Genomic DNA, 19,562 nt, shown 5'->3' on the forward strand with positions numbered 1-19,562 from the left:
CACCGAGCAATAGGCTCTCTGGTCTCCAGGTAGTGACTGCGGCCTTCTTCCCACCTCAGCTTCTTTGTCCTCTGCACATTATTAAACTGTAGCAGCCCCCCAAGCTGCATAAAGCCTCACATGACCTGGCAGACTCAGTGCCTGAAAGAAATTAGGTCAAGCCTTAAAGAAACCATTACCTAATTCTGTTGGGTGGCTCCCCATCTCCCTAGGATTACAGGCCACTTACAGCTGAATTTCAACCTTCCCTTCCTCTCTCACCCTCACCCCCCCCTCAATCTTTAAGGTTCTAGAGTGCTTCCCCATCCTTAGGATCATAGAAGGAATCATTTACATCTAGAAGGAAATTTAGAACAGAAAGACTGAAAAGGATTTTAGAACATAGAATGGATGTTGGAGCTAGAAGGGCCTTAAAACACAAAACAGCAGGTCAGAGTTGGAAGTGTCCTTAGAAATCCTTTGGTCCAACATTCATGTACAGGAAGAAAGCCCAGGGAAACTGGGTTGTTTGGGATTTCACTGGTAATTATAGCTCCCCTGTAAGTCATTATCTTATATGTTCCCCTCAGCATTCCTGGTATGTAGGTTGGACCAGGATTTTTCTCCCCATTTTGTAGATGGGGAAAAGTAAGGCCTGAGAAGGAAAGTGATTTTTCTTAAGCTCTCAGAATCACCGAATCTCAGCATTGGAAAGGACAGAAGAGGCTAAACAGGCCAACCCCTGCCTGCCTCAAAATCTCCACTAGAAGTGATCTTCCAGCCCTTGCCTGAAGGCTTCCAGGGAGGGGGAAGCTACCACCTCCCACGTCAGCCACATCACCCTTGCCTCTCTGCAGTCTTCCTTCCCTCTTGCAGTTCTGCTGTTGGGAGCCAGGAAGAACAAGTTTAGTCCTCTTTCCACATAGTGGCCTAGCAATAGCTGAAGAAAGCTTTCTTGAACCCCCTGAGTCTTTCATTCTCTAGATTCTGAGGATCATAGGTTTCTCACAACAAGAGACTGGGAATTCGGTCCAATTCCCCTTCTTTTTACAGATGTGTAAGCTGAGGTCTAGGGAGGCCCTATGACTGGCCCTATGACTTGGCTCAATTCATCCTGGAAAAGGTCAGTCAGTTCACATTTATTCAGATACTATTGTGTGCTAAGTACACCTGAGCATATCTCAGGTGCTATAGTAATCACTGGAGATACATAGAAAGGTAAAAGAGACAGTCCCTGCCTTCTGGAAGCTCACAGTCCAATTGGGAGGAAAAGGAGAGGGGGAGATGGCGAATAACTCTGAAGAAGCAAGTTTTAGGCAGGAGAATTGGCCCCTGGATTGGGGAAAGGCTTCCTATAGAAGGTGCTACTTGAAGGATGCCAGGGGCAAAGCTGAGGAAGGAGAGAATTCCAACCTTGGGGAACAAAGTGAAAATTCCTTGAGTGGCTATATGGGTGTTTCGTTTGCGGTTTAGCAAGGAGGCTTGGGTAGGGAGGTGGGAGGTGTTAGAAAACTGAAAAGGTAGGGAACAGGTTGGCTAGGTTTATGGAGAGCTTTGAATAGTAAACCCATGATTTGTTATTCCATCCTGTAGCCCAGGGCTTCTTTTTCCACTTGGCATCCTTTTCACCTGAGAAATTTCTATGCTTATATAACCTGACCCTGGGTATATAGGCATATGAAATAGATTTACAAATCAAACATTTACTGATCAGAAATCAGAATTTGCCAACCCCCACATTCAGTTACGGAACCCCATATGGAGACACGACCCACAGTTTAAGAAGCTGGGTTGTAGATGATAGGGAATCACTGGGGTTGAGTGAGGTAAGGGTAGAGGGTTGGGCCTTCACTTTCTAGAAAAATCACTTTGGGGGCCAAATGGATGATGAGTTTGTTGGGGTACTTGGCGCACGTCAAGGTGTTGTCTTTGAAAGAATTCAGGCTCAAACCTCCAAATCGAGCATGAGTGTTTACTGGAGTGACACACCATGCAGGCTCTCTCCTCAAGAAAAGGAGGCAGCCCAGCACAGTAAGGGGAGGAGGGATATTGAGAAGGGAAGGGAAGAAAGAACAGGACAATCTGGCGAATCAGGAAAACTGGGCAATCTCAGGTAAGATGGGCATGGGGAAAAATCCCTGTGATCATGTATATCTCAGATAGGATATGCATGGAAAAAGTCCTTTTGCTCTATTAACAGAGACAGAGACAAAGGTAAAGAGACAGAGTAAAGATAGAGGGAGATAGAAAGACAAAGATCAAACACAGACCGAGACAGAGAAACGGAGAGATCGAAAGACAGACATGGGGTTTTGAGGCTTGTGGCAGCAACTAGATAGGCATGGGGAAGGTCCTTTTGCTCTAGTGAGGCCCATGAGAAGGGTTAGTTAGGAGGCTGTAGCCGAGACAGCAGCTAAGATTCCATCAGATTGGAGTGGGGGAGAGACTTGAGACAGGTGGTGAGGGCCTGCACTAGAGTGGGGCAGTGGCAGAGGAGAGAAGGGAGTGTATCTGAGATATGTTTGTTGTAAAGGTGTTTTATACTCATTTCCTATAGTTCTTTAGCCGGGTGTAGCTGGTTCCATTCATTATTGAACAATTGGCACTGATTTGGTTCATCTCATTGTTGAAGAGAGCTACATCCATCAGAATTGATCGTCAAACAGTATTGTTGTTGAAGTACACAACGACCTCCTGGTTCTGCTCATTTCACTCAGCATCAGTTCATGTGAGTCTCTCCAAAGGGCCCATTCTTAATGAGACACTTTGCTAGGTGTCTTGGGCCAAGTCCATAGAATATATGATGGGGTATGTTTGACAGCCATCAGCATAGAGGTGGTCATTAAATCCATGGTAACTGATGAGATTCCCCAAATGAAGTAGTCTAGAGAGAGAAGAAAACAGGGCCTAGGACAGTGTCTTGAGGGACACTAGGTTAGAGGGTGTGATCTGGAGGAGTGTCCAGCTAAGGAGAAGGAGTCAGCAGAGAGGCAGGAGGAAAACAGGGAGAGAGAAGTGTATGAAAAACCTAGAGAGAAAAGGGTGTCAAAGAGAGCAGGTAAAGAGAATGAGGGTGGAGAAAAGGTTCTTGGGTTTGGCAACTGAGAGATTATTGGTAATTCTGTTTTGGTGGAATGATGACAGTAGAAACTGGATTGTAGGGAATTGGGAAGAGAGTGAGGTAAAAGGAAATGAAAGTGCTTAAGGGAGATGGAGAAGGCCTTGTCCTGACAGGAAAGATGAAACCATGATGGTGGATCAAGGGAATGTTTTTTGAAAAGAGGGAAAGCATGGGTGTGTTTATAAAACAGTAGAAAAAGAGCCAGTAGACAGGAAAAGAGTGGAGATTAGTGAGAGAGTGGGGCTATGAGAAGGAACAATCTATGGAAGGATTTGCCTTGGCAAAAAGAAGGCCCCCTTCTGTGAGTTAGGGGTGAGGAAGAAGAGGAGGAGAGGGAAAAGAAAGAAGGAGGAAGAAGGGGAAGGGAGAAGAGGAGCAGGGGAGAGGGAGAGGAGGATGGAAGAAGCTCGCTCTCCACCTGGCTGCATTTTTTTTTTTTTTTTCATTAGGAAGTGAAGGTTTTGAATCCTGGCATCTGATTCAAAATCCAGAGAGGCTGGTTTCCTTTGTACTAAGACTGCCACTAATTAGGTTTATTTGAAGCTGCATGATATGTTCCTTGCAAAGCTGTGTGTTCCACGAGGTCCTGGCCCAAGACACCTAGCACGGTGCCTCACTCAGAGAGGGCCTCACTCAGCAAACTGTTTTTGAACAGAGTGTTATTCTTAGTGGCCCTTATTAATGAAAATCCATTTTGACATAAAGGCCAAAGAGAGAGAACAGGGCTGCTCTGGGGCTTTGGGCTGATGGCTGACAGCTGGTGGCACACTGGCTTGAAGAGCATCCAGCTTAGACTTAGGAAGACCTGAATTCAAGTCCTTCAATTTAAAAAAAATTTTTTTTTATTATGACTTTTTATTGACAGAACATATGCCTGGGTAATTTTTTACAACATTATCCCTTGCACTTCCTTCTGTTCCGAATTTTCCCCTCCTTCCCTCCACCCCCTCCCCTAGATGGCGGGCAGTCCCATACATGTTATATGTGTTATAGTATATCCTAGATACAATATATGTGTGCAGAACTGAATTTCTTGTTGTACAGGAAGAATTGGATTCGGAAGGTAAAAATAACCTGGGAAGAAAAACAAAAATGCAAACAGTTTACACTCATTTCCCAGTGTTCCTTCTCTGGGTGTAGCTGATTCTGTCCAACGTTGATCCATTGGAATTGAATTAGATCTTCTTTTTGTTGAAGATATCCACTTCCATCAGAACACATCCTCCTCATACAGTATTGTTGTTGTTGAAGTGTATAATGATCTCCTGATTCTGCTTATTTCACTCAGCATCAGTTCATGTAAGTCTCTCCAAACTTCTCTGTATTCATCCTTCTGGTCATTTCTTACAGAACAATAATATTCCACAACATTCATGTATTACAATTTACCCAACCATTCTCCAGTTGATGGGCATGCATTTATTCATTTTCCAGTTTCTGGCCACTACAAAAGGAGCTGCCACAAACATTTTGGCACATACAGGTCCCTTTCCCTTCTTTAGTATTTCTTTGGAATATAACCCCAGTAGTAGCATGGCTGGGTCAAAGGGTATGCAAAGTTTGATCACTTTTTGGGTATAATTCCAAAGTGCTCTCCAGAATGGTTGGATTCTTTCACAACTCCACCAACGACATATCAGTGCCCCAGTTTTCCCACAGCCCCTCCAACATTCATCATTATTTTTTCCTGTCATCTTAGCTAATCTGACAGGTGTGTAGTGGTATCTCAGAGTTGTCTTAATTTGCATTTCTCTGATCAATAGTGATTTGGAACACTCTTTCATATGAGTGGAAATAGTTTCAATTTCATCCTCTGAAAATTGTCTGTTCATATCCTTTGACCATTTATCAATTGGAGAATGGCTTGATTTATTATAAATTAAAGTCAATTCTCTGTATATTTTGGAGATGAGGCCTTTATCAGAATCTTTAACTGTAAAAATGTTTTCCCAGTTTGTTGCTTCCCTTCTAATATTGTTTGCATTAGTTTTGTTTGTGCAGAAACTTTTTAATTTGATGTAATCAAAATTTTCTATTTTGTGATCAATAATGACCTCTAGTTCTTCTCTGGTCACAAATTCCTTCCTCCTCCACAAGTCTGAGAGGTAAACTATCCTATGTTCCTCTAATTTATTTATGAGCTCGTTCTTTATGCCTAAATTATGGACCCATTTTGATCTTATCTTGGTATATGGTGTTAAGTGTACGTCCATGCCTAATTTCTGTCATACTAATTTCCAGTTTTCCCAGTAGTTTTTTTCAAATAATGAATTCTTATCCCAAAAGTTGGAATCTTTGGGTTTGTAAAACACTAGATTGCTATAGTTATTGACTATTATGTCTTGTGAACCTAACTTATTCCATTGATCAAGTAATCTATTTCTTAGCCAATACCAAATGGTTTTGGTAACTATTGCTTTATAATATAGTTTTAGATGAGGTACAGCTAGGCCACCTTCATTTGATTTTTTTTTTCATTAATTCCCTTGAAATTCTCCACCTTTTGTTCTTCCATATGAATTTTGTTGTTATTTTGTCTAGGTCATTAAAATAGTTTCTTAGGAGTCTGATTGGTATAGCACTAAATAAATAGATTAGTTTAGGGAGCATTGTCATCTTGATTATATTCACTCAGCCTATCCAAGAGCACTTAATATTTTTCCAATTATTTTAAATCTGACTTTATTTGCATGGAAAGTGTTTTGTAATTTTGCTCCTATAATTCCTGACTTTCCTTTGGTAGATAGATTCCCTAATATTTTATGCTATCGACAGTAATGGAATTTCTCTTTGTATCTCTTGCTGTTGGATTTTGTTGGTGATGTATAAAAATGCTGAGGATTTATGTGGATTTATTTTGTATCCTGCAACTTTGCTAAAGTTATGAATTATTTCTAAAAGCTTTTTAGTAGAATCTCTGGGGTTCTCTAAGTATACCATCATATCATCTGCAAAGAGTGATAGGTTAGTTTCCTCATTACCTACTCAAATTCCTTTAATCTCTTTCTCGACTCTTATTGCCGAGGCTAGCATTTCTAATGCAATATTGAATAATAATAGTGATAGTAGGCAACCTTGTTTCACTCCTGATCTTACTGGGAAAGGTTCCTGTTTTTCCCCATTACATATGATGCTTACTGATGGTTTTAAATATATGCTCCTGACTATTTTAAGGAAAAGCCAATTTATTCCTTTCCTCTCTAGTGTTTTTATTAAGAATGGATGTTGGATTTTATCAAATGCTTTTTCTGCATCTGTTGAGATGATCATATGGCTTTTGATTTGGTTATTGATATAGTCAATTATGCTAATGGTTTTCCTAATATTGAACCAGCCCTGCATTCCTGGTATAAATCCTAGTTGGTCATAGTGTATTATCCTGGGGATGATTTTCTGTAATCTTTTTGCTAGTATTTTATTTAAGATTTTTGCATCGATAAAAGGAATTTGGTAGGACTCCTTCATTCCCTATTTTTTCAAATAGTTTATATAGCATTGGTGTTAATTGTTCTTTAAATGTTGGGTAGAATTCACTTGTAAATCCATTCAAGTCCTTCTTTAGACAGTTCCTAACTCTATGATGCTGGGCAAATCACTTGGTAACAGTGCTGTCTACCTCAGTTTTCTTAGCTGCAAGATGGGAATGACCTTAGCGCCTACCTTGGTTTTGCAGTCCTTCACAAGTCAGGTTTATAATACCAACCTAATCATATGGCTAATGAGGACAGTACAGAAATGAGTTATCATGACCTGGTAGAATGGAAGCTTTTGGAGGTAGGGGAAAGCCTTCTCTTTTTGTGACAATCCAGCAGAGAATCTTTTTTTCTTAATTAACATTTGAATTGGTTTGGAGGTTGGGCCATTCACAGGAATTTGTCTCCTTTGCTCCTGTCACTGTAGGCCTCCCAGCCCCTTGCAGCATCCTCACTTCCTGTGGTAAGCTCCGCTGGAGGCCAGGGGCCCTCTCTGGGTCATTTATGCCAATGAAGAGTGGGGGCAACAAGTAGCATTGCAGGCAGTTCTAGAGATGGCATAGACCATGAAGTCCAACCCCTTTGTTTTACAAAGGAGAAAACTGAGGCTCGGGGAGGTTGTTAATAATAATAATAATAATAGCTCCAAGGAGCTATTTGTTTGAATTCATTATGGCAGCTGCTCCAATAAGGGCTCTCTTACTATCTATCTCCTTACTTATTTTGGATATCCCCTATCGATCAATTTTGTTCTGTCGTTTCTAGTGGCAAAGTCATTTTCCTTTGCCCATGTCAGAGAATGTCTCATGTTGCCCTTCTAGTCTATTATGTTTCTGATTAGAGTTAGTAAGCATGCCTTGTCATTATAGGAGTTCTGTAGTCTCTCTCTCATGATTTGTTTTGCTTGATATCACTGTGGAAAATTTTCTCCCGTTTTCCTCACTTCATTTTGCATCAGTTAATTGAGATTTCATCAGATTTCTCTCAATCCATTCCTTTTGTCACTTCTGACACAATAATACTCTATTATATTCACATCTACCAAAATTCATTCAGTCATTTCCAGTTGCTGAACACCCACTTTGCTTCTGATTCTTTGCTATTTCTCTAAATGTTGCTATAAATATGTTTTTACATTGAGGACCATTTCCTGTCTCTTTGATTGTTTTTGTGTCTAGGCCTGATAGCGGCCTCATAGGGTGGAAGGACATGTTCCATTTAAGTGACTTTTTGGGGCACAGTTCAAAGTTGGCTGATAAATCATGGCTGTCCTTCCACATCCCCTCCAAAAACTGTCATTTTCTACTCCACGCTCTTTGCTGATCCGATGTCCACATCGCCAGTATTTTCACTTCCGGTTTCTTCTTTGCTATACCTGGGAGGTGAGTCAGGGTTGTCTGAGGCTATGATAGTGGAGCCCAAGCTCGTACAGGTCCTACTGGTTTGGAAAGGCTTTGGGTAAGGGCCAGCGAAGGCCTGGATGTATGCCTGGTATCCAGTGATGACTAGCCTAGCCGAATTCAGAGAGGCTTGTCACCGGGCTAGCTGGAGAATGATGGATTTTTCATCATCGTACCTTTCAAAAGCCAAATTTATGAGAGATGGGGAATTACGTTTGGCAGAGAGAGAGCACCAGGGCCTAGGAAATTACCCATCCTTGAAATACTTCAGTGTCGTCTGCAAAATATTTGAGTGGAAAGGGGCCTCTAAAAAGAAGACTGTCATTGTTAGGGAATGTTAGCCCCCCCAAATTCCAGCAACTTGGGAAGAGACTATGCCGTTTTAGCCTGAGTGGGAAAACCTAGAGTAAAGTCACAAAACAAACCATTCTTTCTCTCAAGGAGCTTCCATCTGACTGATTTAGCCCCTCTTCTTGCCCTCTCGTCATTCATCCCCAAGCCCAGGTTTAAAGAGGAGGAAATAATGGTATAGGGAAATTGCACTGGCAGAGCCTCCAGCACCCCAGGCAAATGCTTTCCTCCATACAATCTTTTAAAATATGTCACCCAGGATACTTCCCTGCAAAGTATATGGACTTAGTTCTATCTGGGAGCTGGTCTCAGGAGGATAATTCTCTCTTTGGCTCTTTGCCTGCACTTGGAATTGCTCCAAAATCTATATATACTATAACTTATGTCTAAGGTTTCCCCAAAGGTGGGTAAAAGGAGCCCCTAGCTCCTGTAGAAATTAAGATAACAGATGCATATTAAGTATGGGATGGCCTCTATTTTGCTTCACAGAAATGCTGAAGATGCAAAAAACTCCCAGGAGCCCATAAAGGGATACTGAAAATGCACATAGGGCATCAAGTGCTCCCAAAAGGGAACTGTACTTGAGGCTGCTGACCAGCAATATTTTGATATTCTAGTGAAATCTGTCCAGAAGGGAGATGGCAGGAAAGTGAAAGTAGAGGGGAGATAGGGATATAAACTCACTTTCATAGACCATTGGTAGGAATTGTCCTTTTCAGGGGCAGCCAGGTGGTGCAGTGGATAGCGCACCAGCGCTGAAGTCAGGAGGACCTGAGTTCAAGTCTGATCTCAGACACTTAACATGTCCTGGCTGTGTGACCCTGGGCAAGTCACTTAACCCCAATTGCCTCAGCAAAAAAAAAAAAAAAAAAAAAAAAACAAAAAAATTAATTAGGAATTGCCCTTTTCAGTTGGCAGTCCTAGGAGTCAGCAGCATAAGTCTCTGAAACCCTAAACCATATGGCATGGCGTGTGACCTCTCATATTCTATATGGAGGTGTTCCTTTTATGCCTCTGAGCAAAGAAAGAAATGTTTGGGGAGCTCATTAAATTAAGGACTCCTCTGCTCCACCACATTCTCCCTCCTTGCAGAGGGTCCTAGATTTCAAATTGGAAGGGAATTTTGAGGTCATCTGCTCTAACTTTTTTCCAGGTGAGGAATCTGAGGTCCAGACAGATAAAGCAAATTGTCCAAGGTCACACATAGCAACAGAAGTGGGACTGGAGCAGCGCCTTGTCCTGGATTCCAATCCAGTGCCCTAAACCTTGCTGGCTATCAGCCAAAGCTTTCTTTCGGGTCATAAATGGCAGTTCTCTAGTGCTTTCAGCTTTGGGCTGGTGGCTGACAGCTGGTGGCACACTGGCTTGAAGAGCATCCCGCTTAGACTTAGGAAGACCTGAATTCAAGTCCTCCTTTACCCAGTTCCTAGCTCTATGATGCTGGGCAAACCACTGGGTAACAGTGCCGTCTCCCTCAGTTTTCTTAGCTGCAAGATGGGAATGATCTTAGCGCCTCCCTTGGTTTTGCAGTCCTTGACAAGTCAGGTTTATAATACCAACCTAATCCTATGGCTAATGAGGACGGTACAGAAATGAGTTACCATGACCTGGTAGAATGGAAGCTCTTGTTGGCTTTGTGAGTGTGTGTGTGTACCCCAGGATTACGAACGTTAACCTTGGGCAATGGTGGCCTTTGACAGATCTTTGGGGATTGCTGGTCAAACAGCTTCAAGGAAAGAGGTTCCCCCAAGGTGCCCCCCTTTTATGGGACCCCCCTGTTTGCCCGATGACTCCCTTCCCCCCACTGATCTGGAATCTGGACGCAGTCCAGTCCGTGAAACTTGCTAGGTGCGTGACCTTAGGCAAGTCCTTGCTTTCTCCGGGCCTCAGTTTCCCCGTCCTGCTAGCGGAGCTCTGGTTGGATCTCCGCTTGGAACCGTGTGTCCGGGTGGGGGTGGGGGAGAGCTGTCCGGGACGGAAGGCCAGAATGGGATGGGGTGGTGCTCCCCCGCCCTTCTGCTCGCCCAGCTCGTGCCTCCCGCTTCCGCTGGCAGCTCGATCTCTGCCAGTCGGGACTCGGGGCTCGGCAGCGGCGGCGGCGGCAGCATCGGCGGCGGCAGCTGCGGCGGCGGCAACAAAAGAAGAAAAGGGGAGAAACCATGCAGTGGCTGCGGGGCGGCCCCGGAATGGTGAGTGCCGGAGTTCGGGCTTCCTCCTCCTCCTCCTCTTCCGCCGCTTCCATCCCGCCATCCCTGCATCCGCCTCCTCCAAGGCCGCCGCCGGCCACCGGGGCCATTTTCAGCATCTCCAGGCCCCCGGGAGCACTCTGCGTGGGCCGGCTAACGCTAGTGGGCGAGCCCGGGCTGGGGAGGTCACGGAGGAGGGGGCCTGGCCCCGGGAAGGGCATTAAGTGGCCCCTCTCCCTCCGCCCCCCCCCCCCCCCCAGTACCCAGAAGAAGGCAGAGGCTTGCACTCTCGACCGCCTTGGCGGCTGCCCCACGGGTGGAGGCGGGGGGACTTGACCCCCACCCCAACGCCTCTCCTTCCAGCCGTGTGACCTTGGGCAAGTCACTTCCCAGTCGGGCCTTCGCCTTCTCCTCTGCCAAAAGAGAGTATTAATCCTCGACCTCCGCTAATTCTGGCTGTTGTGAGAAAAGCCTTGAGGTGCCAAAGGAAGGGGATTTATTGTTATTATAATCAAGCGCGGGGGTTGGGCTGGCTGCTCTCCCAGGTCCTTTCAATCCTTGCAGCTGATTAGTTGAACGGCAGAAGGGGGGGGGTGCTGGGGGCAGCCTCTAGCGTTCTGCGGTGGGGCGTGGGGGTCTCTGTGCTTGGGGTGGGAGGAGGCGGTGCGGGATTATCCGTCCCAGCTGGCTATTGAAGAACTAAGCCCAGAACAAAGGAACTCTCGGGAGCGGGACCGGCAGGCCCCGAGCCGAGCTGAGCCTGGGGATCCGGAGGGGAGACCCGGGCCCGGAATAGAGATCCGTCCGCCCCCGGCCCCGGCCCCTCCGGAGAGGCGACGACTCAGCCAGGGAGGGGGCGTTTTCATTCAACTTTTTGGAGGGGGAGGGGTCGCCTGTGGACGTGTGCATGGGCTTGCATTTGCCTAGATCCGGTCGCTGCCCGCGCGGGCGCGGGACTGTGGCGGTCGGGATGAGGGGCGGCCCCCATTCATCGCGGGCCCTCGCTCGCGGAGCCCTGCCCGGGTCTCCGCTCCTCCGAGCTCCCGGAGCCCTGCCCCAGGTCTCCCCTCCTCCGCGCTCCCGGAGCCCTGCCCCAGGTCTCCTCTCCTCCGCGCTCCCGGAGCCCTGCCCCAGGTCTCCTCTCCTCCGCGCTCCCGGAGCCCTGCCCCAGGTCTCCTCTCCTCCGCGCTCCCGGAGCCCTGCCCAGGTCTCCCCTCCTCTCCCCCGGGCTAGGACGAGCTCCTGTCTCCAGCCCCTCCCCTCCACTGTCCGTCCTCGGTCCGGCTGCCCTCTGAACCCCCCTCCCCCGTGGCTTCCCATTGCTCTCTTCCATTCAGCATTTAAGGCCTCTGGTCCACCTTTCCGATCGTAGTCACTACATGACTACGGCTAAATTTGCCCATTTGTTGTTCCCTGGATGCTGCCTTGGGTTTCGATCCCTTCGAGTGCCACCCCTCTTTCAAAAGGCCTTTCCATGATCCCCTCCCCCCGGTTGGTGATGCCCCTCCATTATCAGATTAATTATTCTAGATGAAGAAACTGAGGCACTCAGTGGCTTGCTCAGTAGCCTAGTTGGTGTGTGTCTGAGGTAAGATGTCAGCCTGTTTTCCTGACTGCAAATCCAAGGCCCTGTTTCCTACAACATCCTTTTTTTTTTTTTTTTTTTTTTTTCACTTCATAGTACTTTAGTTTTCCAATTACTCGGATAGTTTTCCACCTTGATTGTGGTAAGGTTTTGAGTTCCGATTTTTTTTCCTCCCCAAGACAGCCAGCAATGTGATACAGGGTACACACAGCATACACCGCCTGCGCCAAGAGCTTTGCAAACCTTAAACTACTCTAACAATGCTAGATATTATTAAGCCCAGTGGAGTAAATAGGGAGCCGGGAGTCAGGAAAGTCTCAAGTTCTGCCCGTGGGACCCTGGACAAGCCCTTTTACTCTAAAGTGCTGCCTAGGCGGCAAGGAAGGTTCCTGCCCAGGGAGTTCCCTGTGCCAGAGAAATCGCAGCTGGGCTGCAAGCCCTGTGTCTGTGGGGGCCGCACGCTGCATGTGGACTTCTTTGTGCGGGAGGTATTGCACTCCCCGTCCCTCTGGCTTGAATGATGCGTGGGTTTGTGCATGTATTCATTTGGATAAGTGCATACCTGTTCCCTGCACGTGTGTACATGCCAGATGAGCTTCAGGTCATTTGACTATTGTGATGGCTTTAAAAGGACATGCCCATGTGGACCGGGATGTCTGGACAGGGTGGTACAGTGGAAGAAGCCTTGGGGTAGGGGGCAAAGGAGCTGGGTTCAAATCTCAGCTCTGCTCTTTCTTGGGTAAGTCATTTTATATTTTGGGGTCTCATTTGCCTCTTCTGGAGAATGGGTGGGCTTAGGTGACCTCTCAGGTCCCTTCCAACTCCCAATTCTGTGATCCTTTGTGGATCATCGGGTGCCAGTGTTTGCAAGTGTGAATGTGCTGCCTGTACAGCCAGGCACAAAGGGCTTGCGTGTATGCACGGGTGCATGTGTGTTGACACAGGAGAGCGTCACGGTGTGCTGATTTATAAGCCTGTGGTGGCATGTGGGTATGGGACTGCCTGGGTGAATGCATGTGTGAAAGAGCCAGCTGGTGCATTGGCCAGGCTGAGCGGCCTCCAGAGTGATGCCAGTGCTGGCCTCGCAGGCCCATAGTCCTGCCCCTCACAACATGACTAGGATCTGACCTTGAGTAAACAAGTCTCGTGACCTCTTGTGGTCTCAGTTTCCTCCTTTGTCAAAGGAGGGGCTTGAATCAGATGACCTCCAGGGTACCTTCTGGCTCCCATAGCTCGGAGACGATCGTGGCCTGTGCTTACTATGGTTGTTCAAAGGGTCCCTCCGTCTGTCGTCCCTCCTTTGCCTCTTTGTGGTTTGATTCGCCCTTTCCCAATCCCCCCAGTGCGGACTGGGTGCTGGATGGGAAGCTGGAGGCTGGGCCTTGGGGATTGGCGGGCCTCTGGCACAGCTGTGATTCGGGCAGGGGCTTTGCAGGCTTTTGGCATCAAAGATCTAAGCGGGGGCCCAGGGCCTCAGTTCGCCTTTCATTCCTTAGAGGACCTGAAGGGGACTTAGGAAAGAGGCTGCAATGCAGTCATCGACTCTGTCTCTCTGCCCTTGACCTGCTGTGATCTGCACTACTGCCTCCCCTTTGGTTGGGCAGGGAAGAAAGTCCCATTCAAACACCTCAAATGTTTTTAAGTGTCTACCAAGGAGAAGCAAAGTGGCTGAAGAGGGATTGTTAAGGCCCTGTCAGGAGGAGGAGGATTCTGCCATGTAATGGACCATTCAGGGAAAGAACCCTGTCTCGGGAATCAGGGAGGAAAGAAGTGAATGGATCAATGAATGAATGAGGGAAGGAAAATAATGAATTATGTGCTTTGCTGTGGTTAAGTTGTATCTGACTCTTCATGACCCCATTTGGTATTTTCTTGGCAGAGACACCGGAGTGCTTTGACATTTCCTCCTCCGGTTCATTTTACAGATGAAACTGAGGCAAACAGGGTCAAGTGACTTGCCCAGGGTCACATGGCTAGTAAGTGTTTGATGCTGCATTTGAACTTGTGAAGATGAGTCTTCCTGAGGTTTCAGCTGTGCTAGAAAGGTCCTTCCGGTAGAGCAGCAACATAGATGGTAATATAAACATATTCTTTGACACGATGTTCGTTGTAAATCCATACTGGATTCTGGCATTGAAACAGTTCATGGTACCAAAGAGCTGGGTCTGAATACTGGGTCTGGCCCTTCCTAGTTGTGTCTTCTTGGACGAGTTCTTTCTCCATTGTGATGACGAAATCATGTCAAAGGTTCTTTCCAACTCCAGATGTGATGATTCATCATGCCCCTTGTCTGCCCCCCTCTTAGCCCTTCATTGGGTGTGCTGAAGGAAGCTGGCATGGTGTTTATAGAGCTGGAACTGGAAGGAACTTTATAGGCCATTGACTCCAAGCTCTTCTTTTTCACATGAATAAACTGATGTATAGAGAGGGAAAGTGTTCGAGGTGGGTTTTGATTTGAAGTGCAAGGCCCTTTTTATCGGACTGTGCCGCTTCTGACCTCTCTGCTGGTGTTGTCGCAAGAGCCTTAAGCTTGGATGGAGTCAGGAAATACAGGGCCCTGGATCCTCGTGCTGACATTGTGCCTCTAAAGCTCACTTTCTGTGCCAGACAAATGAGGGGATTCATTCTCAGCAATACCTATTACCCAGAGGAATTGTGAAAAAAGAACTTTGGCGTCCCTAATGTATTTAAGAAATGGCAAATGCCATTATCTCCTTGAATGCAGCCACTCCTCTGCAGCCCTTGCTGGGCCATTGCCCAAAGCTACAGAGAAGGGTGGTCTGGAAAGAGAGAGACGGTATCTTGGCAGGGCCCAATTTGGCATGGACTTTGGATAAGGGGCTCTGACGGCAGTGGCAGCTGCTCAGAGAGCTTCCTTTCCAAAGACGTTGTGACCTAGGGGGCCCAAATTGCCCAATTCTAAAGAATGCCTTTGACAGAGAATTTGGAATTGTTGCCAGTTCCATGTGACCCCGTGTGCATATGTGCGAATCTCAGGTTTGGCCCCCGGTAGGATAGCCAACCCCTTGGAGGCACTCCATTCAGCCCCATCCGGAGCACTGTCCTGCCTTCCCTTCCGGGTACTATATTGTAGAAAGGGCACTGCCAGGCTGGAGTGGGTCCAGAGAAAGACAGCCAATGCTAGTGAGGGGATCGGGCTATCCAGAAGAGGAGCGGCCCTTGGAACTGGAGAAGAGGAGAGTGACGGTTGTCCTGGAAGGTCTTTCCAGTCTATGAAGGGAGATCAGGCCTGTCCTGCATGGCTGCAGAAGACAGAAGTTAAAGGCGCAGGGAAAGGTGCCGAGAAGCTTTTTGTTTGGTTGGCTTTTAGGCTACTGAGGTTCTGCATATCTACCAAGAGCATAAAAGACAGGGCCTGTGCATAGCCTCAAGTGTATGCTGGCCTGGAAGGCAGTAGAGCTGGTTTTCAGTACTTCTCTTACCACCTGTGTGACTCCAAGAGCAAATCACTTCCCTCCAAGCCTCAGTTTTCTCCTCTGTAAGATGGAGTTGGATTAGATTTATCTATAAGACTCCCTTCAGCTCAAGAGTCTCCGACCCCGACAAGTGGTCTCTGGGTATGGTGGGGCTGATCCCAACAAGTGGTCTCTGGGTATGGTGGGGCTGATCCCAACAAGTGGTTTCTGGGTATGGTGGGCCATGGATGGTTGACACTTATCTGGTGAGTACCTGTTCAAATGATTCCATTCTATCCCATTTCCCCCAGCAGCTTGCCCCCTTCCTCTGTCATCTCCACCCTCAATGATTTTCAATCTCTCCTTGCGCTCTCCCTCCTGCCTATAAACCTTCCCGTGTCTCCCCACATCCCGAAAAAGGCCTCCATTGGTCCTTCCTTCCTGCTAAGTAATCATCCCGCATGTCTTCCCTTTACTAGCTAAACTCCTCCAAAAGGCCTTCTGCACCAGGCACCTTCACTTGCTCTCCTCCACTTCTCCTCACTCTGTCCCCTTCCAGCTCAACTTCTCTTTCCACCAAAACTGCTCTTTCAGACATCCCCAAAGATCTCTTAGTTGCCTTTTCTCAATCTTCATTCTCCTTGATTTCTCTGTGACCTTTGACACTGTGGGTCACCCTGTCCCCCTTCTCTATTACTGTAGAGGGCACCACAATCCTCCCAGTCCCAGAGGCTTTCTGAACTCCTCATTATCCGTCACCCCCCAGATCCAAAGTCTCGTTAAACCTGGAGATTTCACCTTTGCAACCATCTTGCAAACGTGCTTCTGGCTCTCCTCTGGGACTGTGCCCCCAGCCTGGTGCGGCCCTCGTCACCTCATACCTCTGTTAGCGCCCCTTGTCACCTCATACCTCTGTTAGCGCCCCTCGTCACCTCATATCTCTGTTAGCGCCCCTCGTCACCTCATACCTCTGTTAGTGCCCCTCGTCACCTCATACCTCTGTTAGAGGAATTGCATGCCTTAACTCTATCCCTCCTTGCCCCTAACTACTGATTTCCCTGGCACTAAAGTCTCACCTGCTACAGAAAGGCTTCCTCAAGTGCTTTTCATTTCAGAGCATCCTTCCTTCTCTTAATGATTTCTTATTCATCCCGTGCATAGCTTGCTTTGTGTATGTTTGCTCCCCAATTCGATTGTAAACTCCGCCTTTGGCTTTTTGTATCCCCAGAACTTAGCACAGTGCTGGCACATCTTAGTCACTTAATAAATGTCAATTGAATGAATGCCATTGAGGATCTTGGGATCCCGGAACCTCAGAGAGAGGAGGACGCTGGAAAGGCAAACACAAATCCTGTGGCAAGTAGCCCCAGGCAGTGATCATCTACTGTCTACTCGCTGGGCTGCTGGGGATGCTGGGACCCTCCCACCTCTCCAAGCAGCCCCATTCCCCTCTCTGGAGAGTGACCATTTGGACACTTGCCCCCGTGTTGAGTTGGTCTGTACTTCCTGTGTTGCTGCCCCATTCCCCTCTCTGGAGAGTGACCATTTGGACACTTGCCCCCGTGTTGAGTTGGTCTGTACTTCCTGTGTTGCTGCCCCATTCCCCTCTCTGGAGAGTGACCATTTGGACACTTGCCCCCGTGTTGAGTTGGTCTGTACTTCCTGTGTTGCTGCCCCATTCCCCTCTCTGGAGAGTGACCATTTGGACACTTGCCCCCGTGTTGAGTTGGTCTGTACTTCCTGTGTTGCTCCAGGGGAACACTTGGCCGGGGTCATCCAGTGAACGGATCTGGTCAGGAACATGACAACTAAAAGCGATGCCTCCTTACCACCGGGGACTCATCCGGCAGAGGACAGAGCATGGCGTCCCAGCACAGTCCCATCAGACAAGTGGAGAATCGCCTTTCTCCTGGTCTTGTTTTGGTTTTTAAGTTTCCTACCATCTTCATTGCCAACTATATGAAGTGATAGCGTTACAGAGTAGTACAATTAAGTGGAATTAAGCTGGGACTAAAAGAGTAGGTGTCAGGGGGCCGGCTCCGAGTGGCAAGGGGTCTGCAAGGTAGTGCCCCAGGAATCTGCGCTCAACACTTTTCTCCGTGACTGGGAGGAAGGGATGATTGCGGGTTTACCACATTTGCATATAATACACAGCTGGGAGGGAGTGCCAACTCTGTCAGAGGGAGGATCTGGGAGCATCTTGACAGGGAAGCAATGGGCTGAATCTGCTAAAAAGGAAATTCAGTAGGGCTAAGTGTGACATCTGGCCCTTGAGTATAAAAGATTAAATCCCTAAGTGTAAACTGGGGGAGGTAGACATGGATAGGCAGCAGGTATTCTGAAAAGGATCTGGGGTTTGCAGTGGACTGCAAGCTCAGCGGGAACCAGCAGTGCCAAAAAAGCTCATTTAACCATGGTTTGCCTTAAGTGTTGGGCTAGAACTTCCAGAAGAGGAGAGAGGCCCAGGGAGATGAACTGACTTTTTGGAAGTTCCTTCTGTCCCTAAGGTCTCTCCCTTGATTAGAGGACTTTTCACAGAACTTCCACTTCAGCGACGTGTGCAGGCCAGCCACTGTCTCATTTCTCTCCGGTCTGTACCCCAGACTTGCCCTCTCCTGCCCCTTCTGGCTGCCCTCTCCCCTTCTTTTCATCGGAAGATGAAAAAGGAATTTTTATATATTCTTTCTCCTTGCCTCCGTTAGAATAGAAGTTCCTTGAAGGCAAGGACTGTCTTTCTTTTTCTGCTTATTTCCATTCCCTGTTCTTAACTCTGGTGCTGGAACAGAGTAAGCTCTTGATAGATGCTTGTTGACTGACTGAGTGACTTGCCCATGTCACATAGAGGATGACCATGGCTGTAGAGCCGGAAGGGACCTTCTCATTCACCCTTCTCGTTTTGGAAATGGAAAAACTGAGGCCCAGGAAGGTGAAGTGACTTGTTTTGTCTAGGTAGGAAGCTTCCAAGGGAGGATTTGAACCAAGTTCCTCTGACTCCAGATTCCTGTAAAGCATTTACCTAAACTAAATGGACCGTTCTGTCCAGAATGGGAACGTGGAATGTGTGACCAAGAGAATGAGGAAGAGGGAAATGAGAAGAGGCTACATCTAAACCTAGACTACTCAGAACTGGCAGGGACCTCCAAAGGTCATAGTCATCATTCTCCTGCCTTGGGGAGGGAGAATAGCTGAACAAATTGGGATAAATAAGACTGTTATTTGGCTAACAGAAGAGGGTTAGCATTGCCATGGTCACTCCCCCGGCACTTCAACACGTACAGGGTACTGAACACAATGCCCGGCATAGTACAGGCTTGGTCAATGTTGATTGATTGACTGACTTGCCTTTCAACAATCACTGAGGCAGGAGGGAGTGCAGCTAATCTTTTCCCCATTCTACAAAGGAGGAAACTGAGACTTTGAAAAGTTTTAGAGTTATAGGATTTTAGAGCTAGAAACTCAGACCTTCCTCGCTTTACAGATAAAGTGGCAATTTGTAATTTGCCCAAAGCTGCTGGGTATGAAGTGGCAGAATCAGGATTTGAACCTGCATCTCCTATTTCTAAATGTCATGTTCTTTGCCCCCTCACAGAGCCTCCCCTTCTCTCTGTGATCAGCCTAGGGTCTCCTTACAGAATGATGTGAGAAATAGAGCCCCTGACTACTAGGCCCACTCAAATGTGCTCCTCAGATCATTTCTTCTGTGAACATTGCCCACCATTCAGAGGTACTCTCTTGTTTGTATCACAAGGAATTAGGATGTAGAGCTCGAAGGCACCTCAGAAGATATATCTAGTACAACTCCTCTCGCCATTTTACAGAGGGAGAAACTGAGGCCCAGAGCAGTGACATGACTTTCCAAGGTCATCCAGCACCACAGACAGGATTTGTTTGTTTTAAAAGCCTAAATAGTATTTTATTTTTCCAAATACATGTAAAGAGAGTTTTCGACATTCATTTTGGTATAACCTCGTGTAACAACATATAAAAGAGAAAAAATACTATGTTGCGCTCCACATTCGGTCTCTGTAGTTCTCTCTCTGGATAGGCATTG

At 47.1% G+C, this 19,562-nt stretch overlaps 1 protein-coding gene across 5 annotated transcripts in view; it reads left to right on the top strand.

The window, feature by feature from the left end:
• ARHGEF9 (Cdc42 guanine nucleotide exchange factor 9) overlaps nt 1-19,562 on the top strand; it is a 262,559-nt gene that overhangs the window by 104,579 nt on the left and 138,418 nt on the right. The window contains exon 1 of one of the 5 annotated variants that reach the window (XM_074278059.1): nt 10,362-10,513. The exons of the other annotated variants lie outside the window; for them this stretch is intronic. Coding sequence (XP_074134160.1) covers nt 10,484-10,513 — 30 coding nt within the window. The 5' untranslated portion in view covers nt 10,362-10,483. Of the gene's footprint in view, nt 1-10,361; nt 10,514-19,562 lie in introns of those variants that run through there. 5 annotated transcript variants of the gene reach the window in all.

This window comes from Sminthopsis crassicaudata, chromosome X (assembly GCF_048593235.1).
Source record: "Sminthopsis crassicaudata isolate SCR6 chromosome X, ASM4859323v1, whole genome shotgun sequence".
Lineage (NCBI taxonomy): Eukaryota > Metazoa > Chordata > Mammalia > Dasyuromorphia > Dasyuridae > Sminthopsis > Sminthopsis crassicaudata.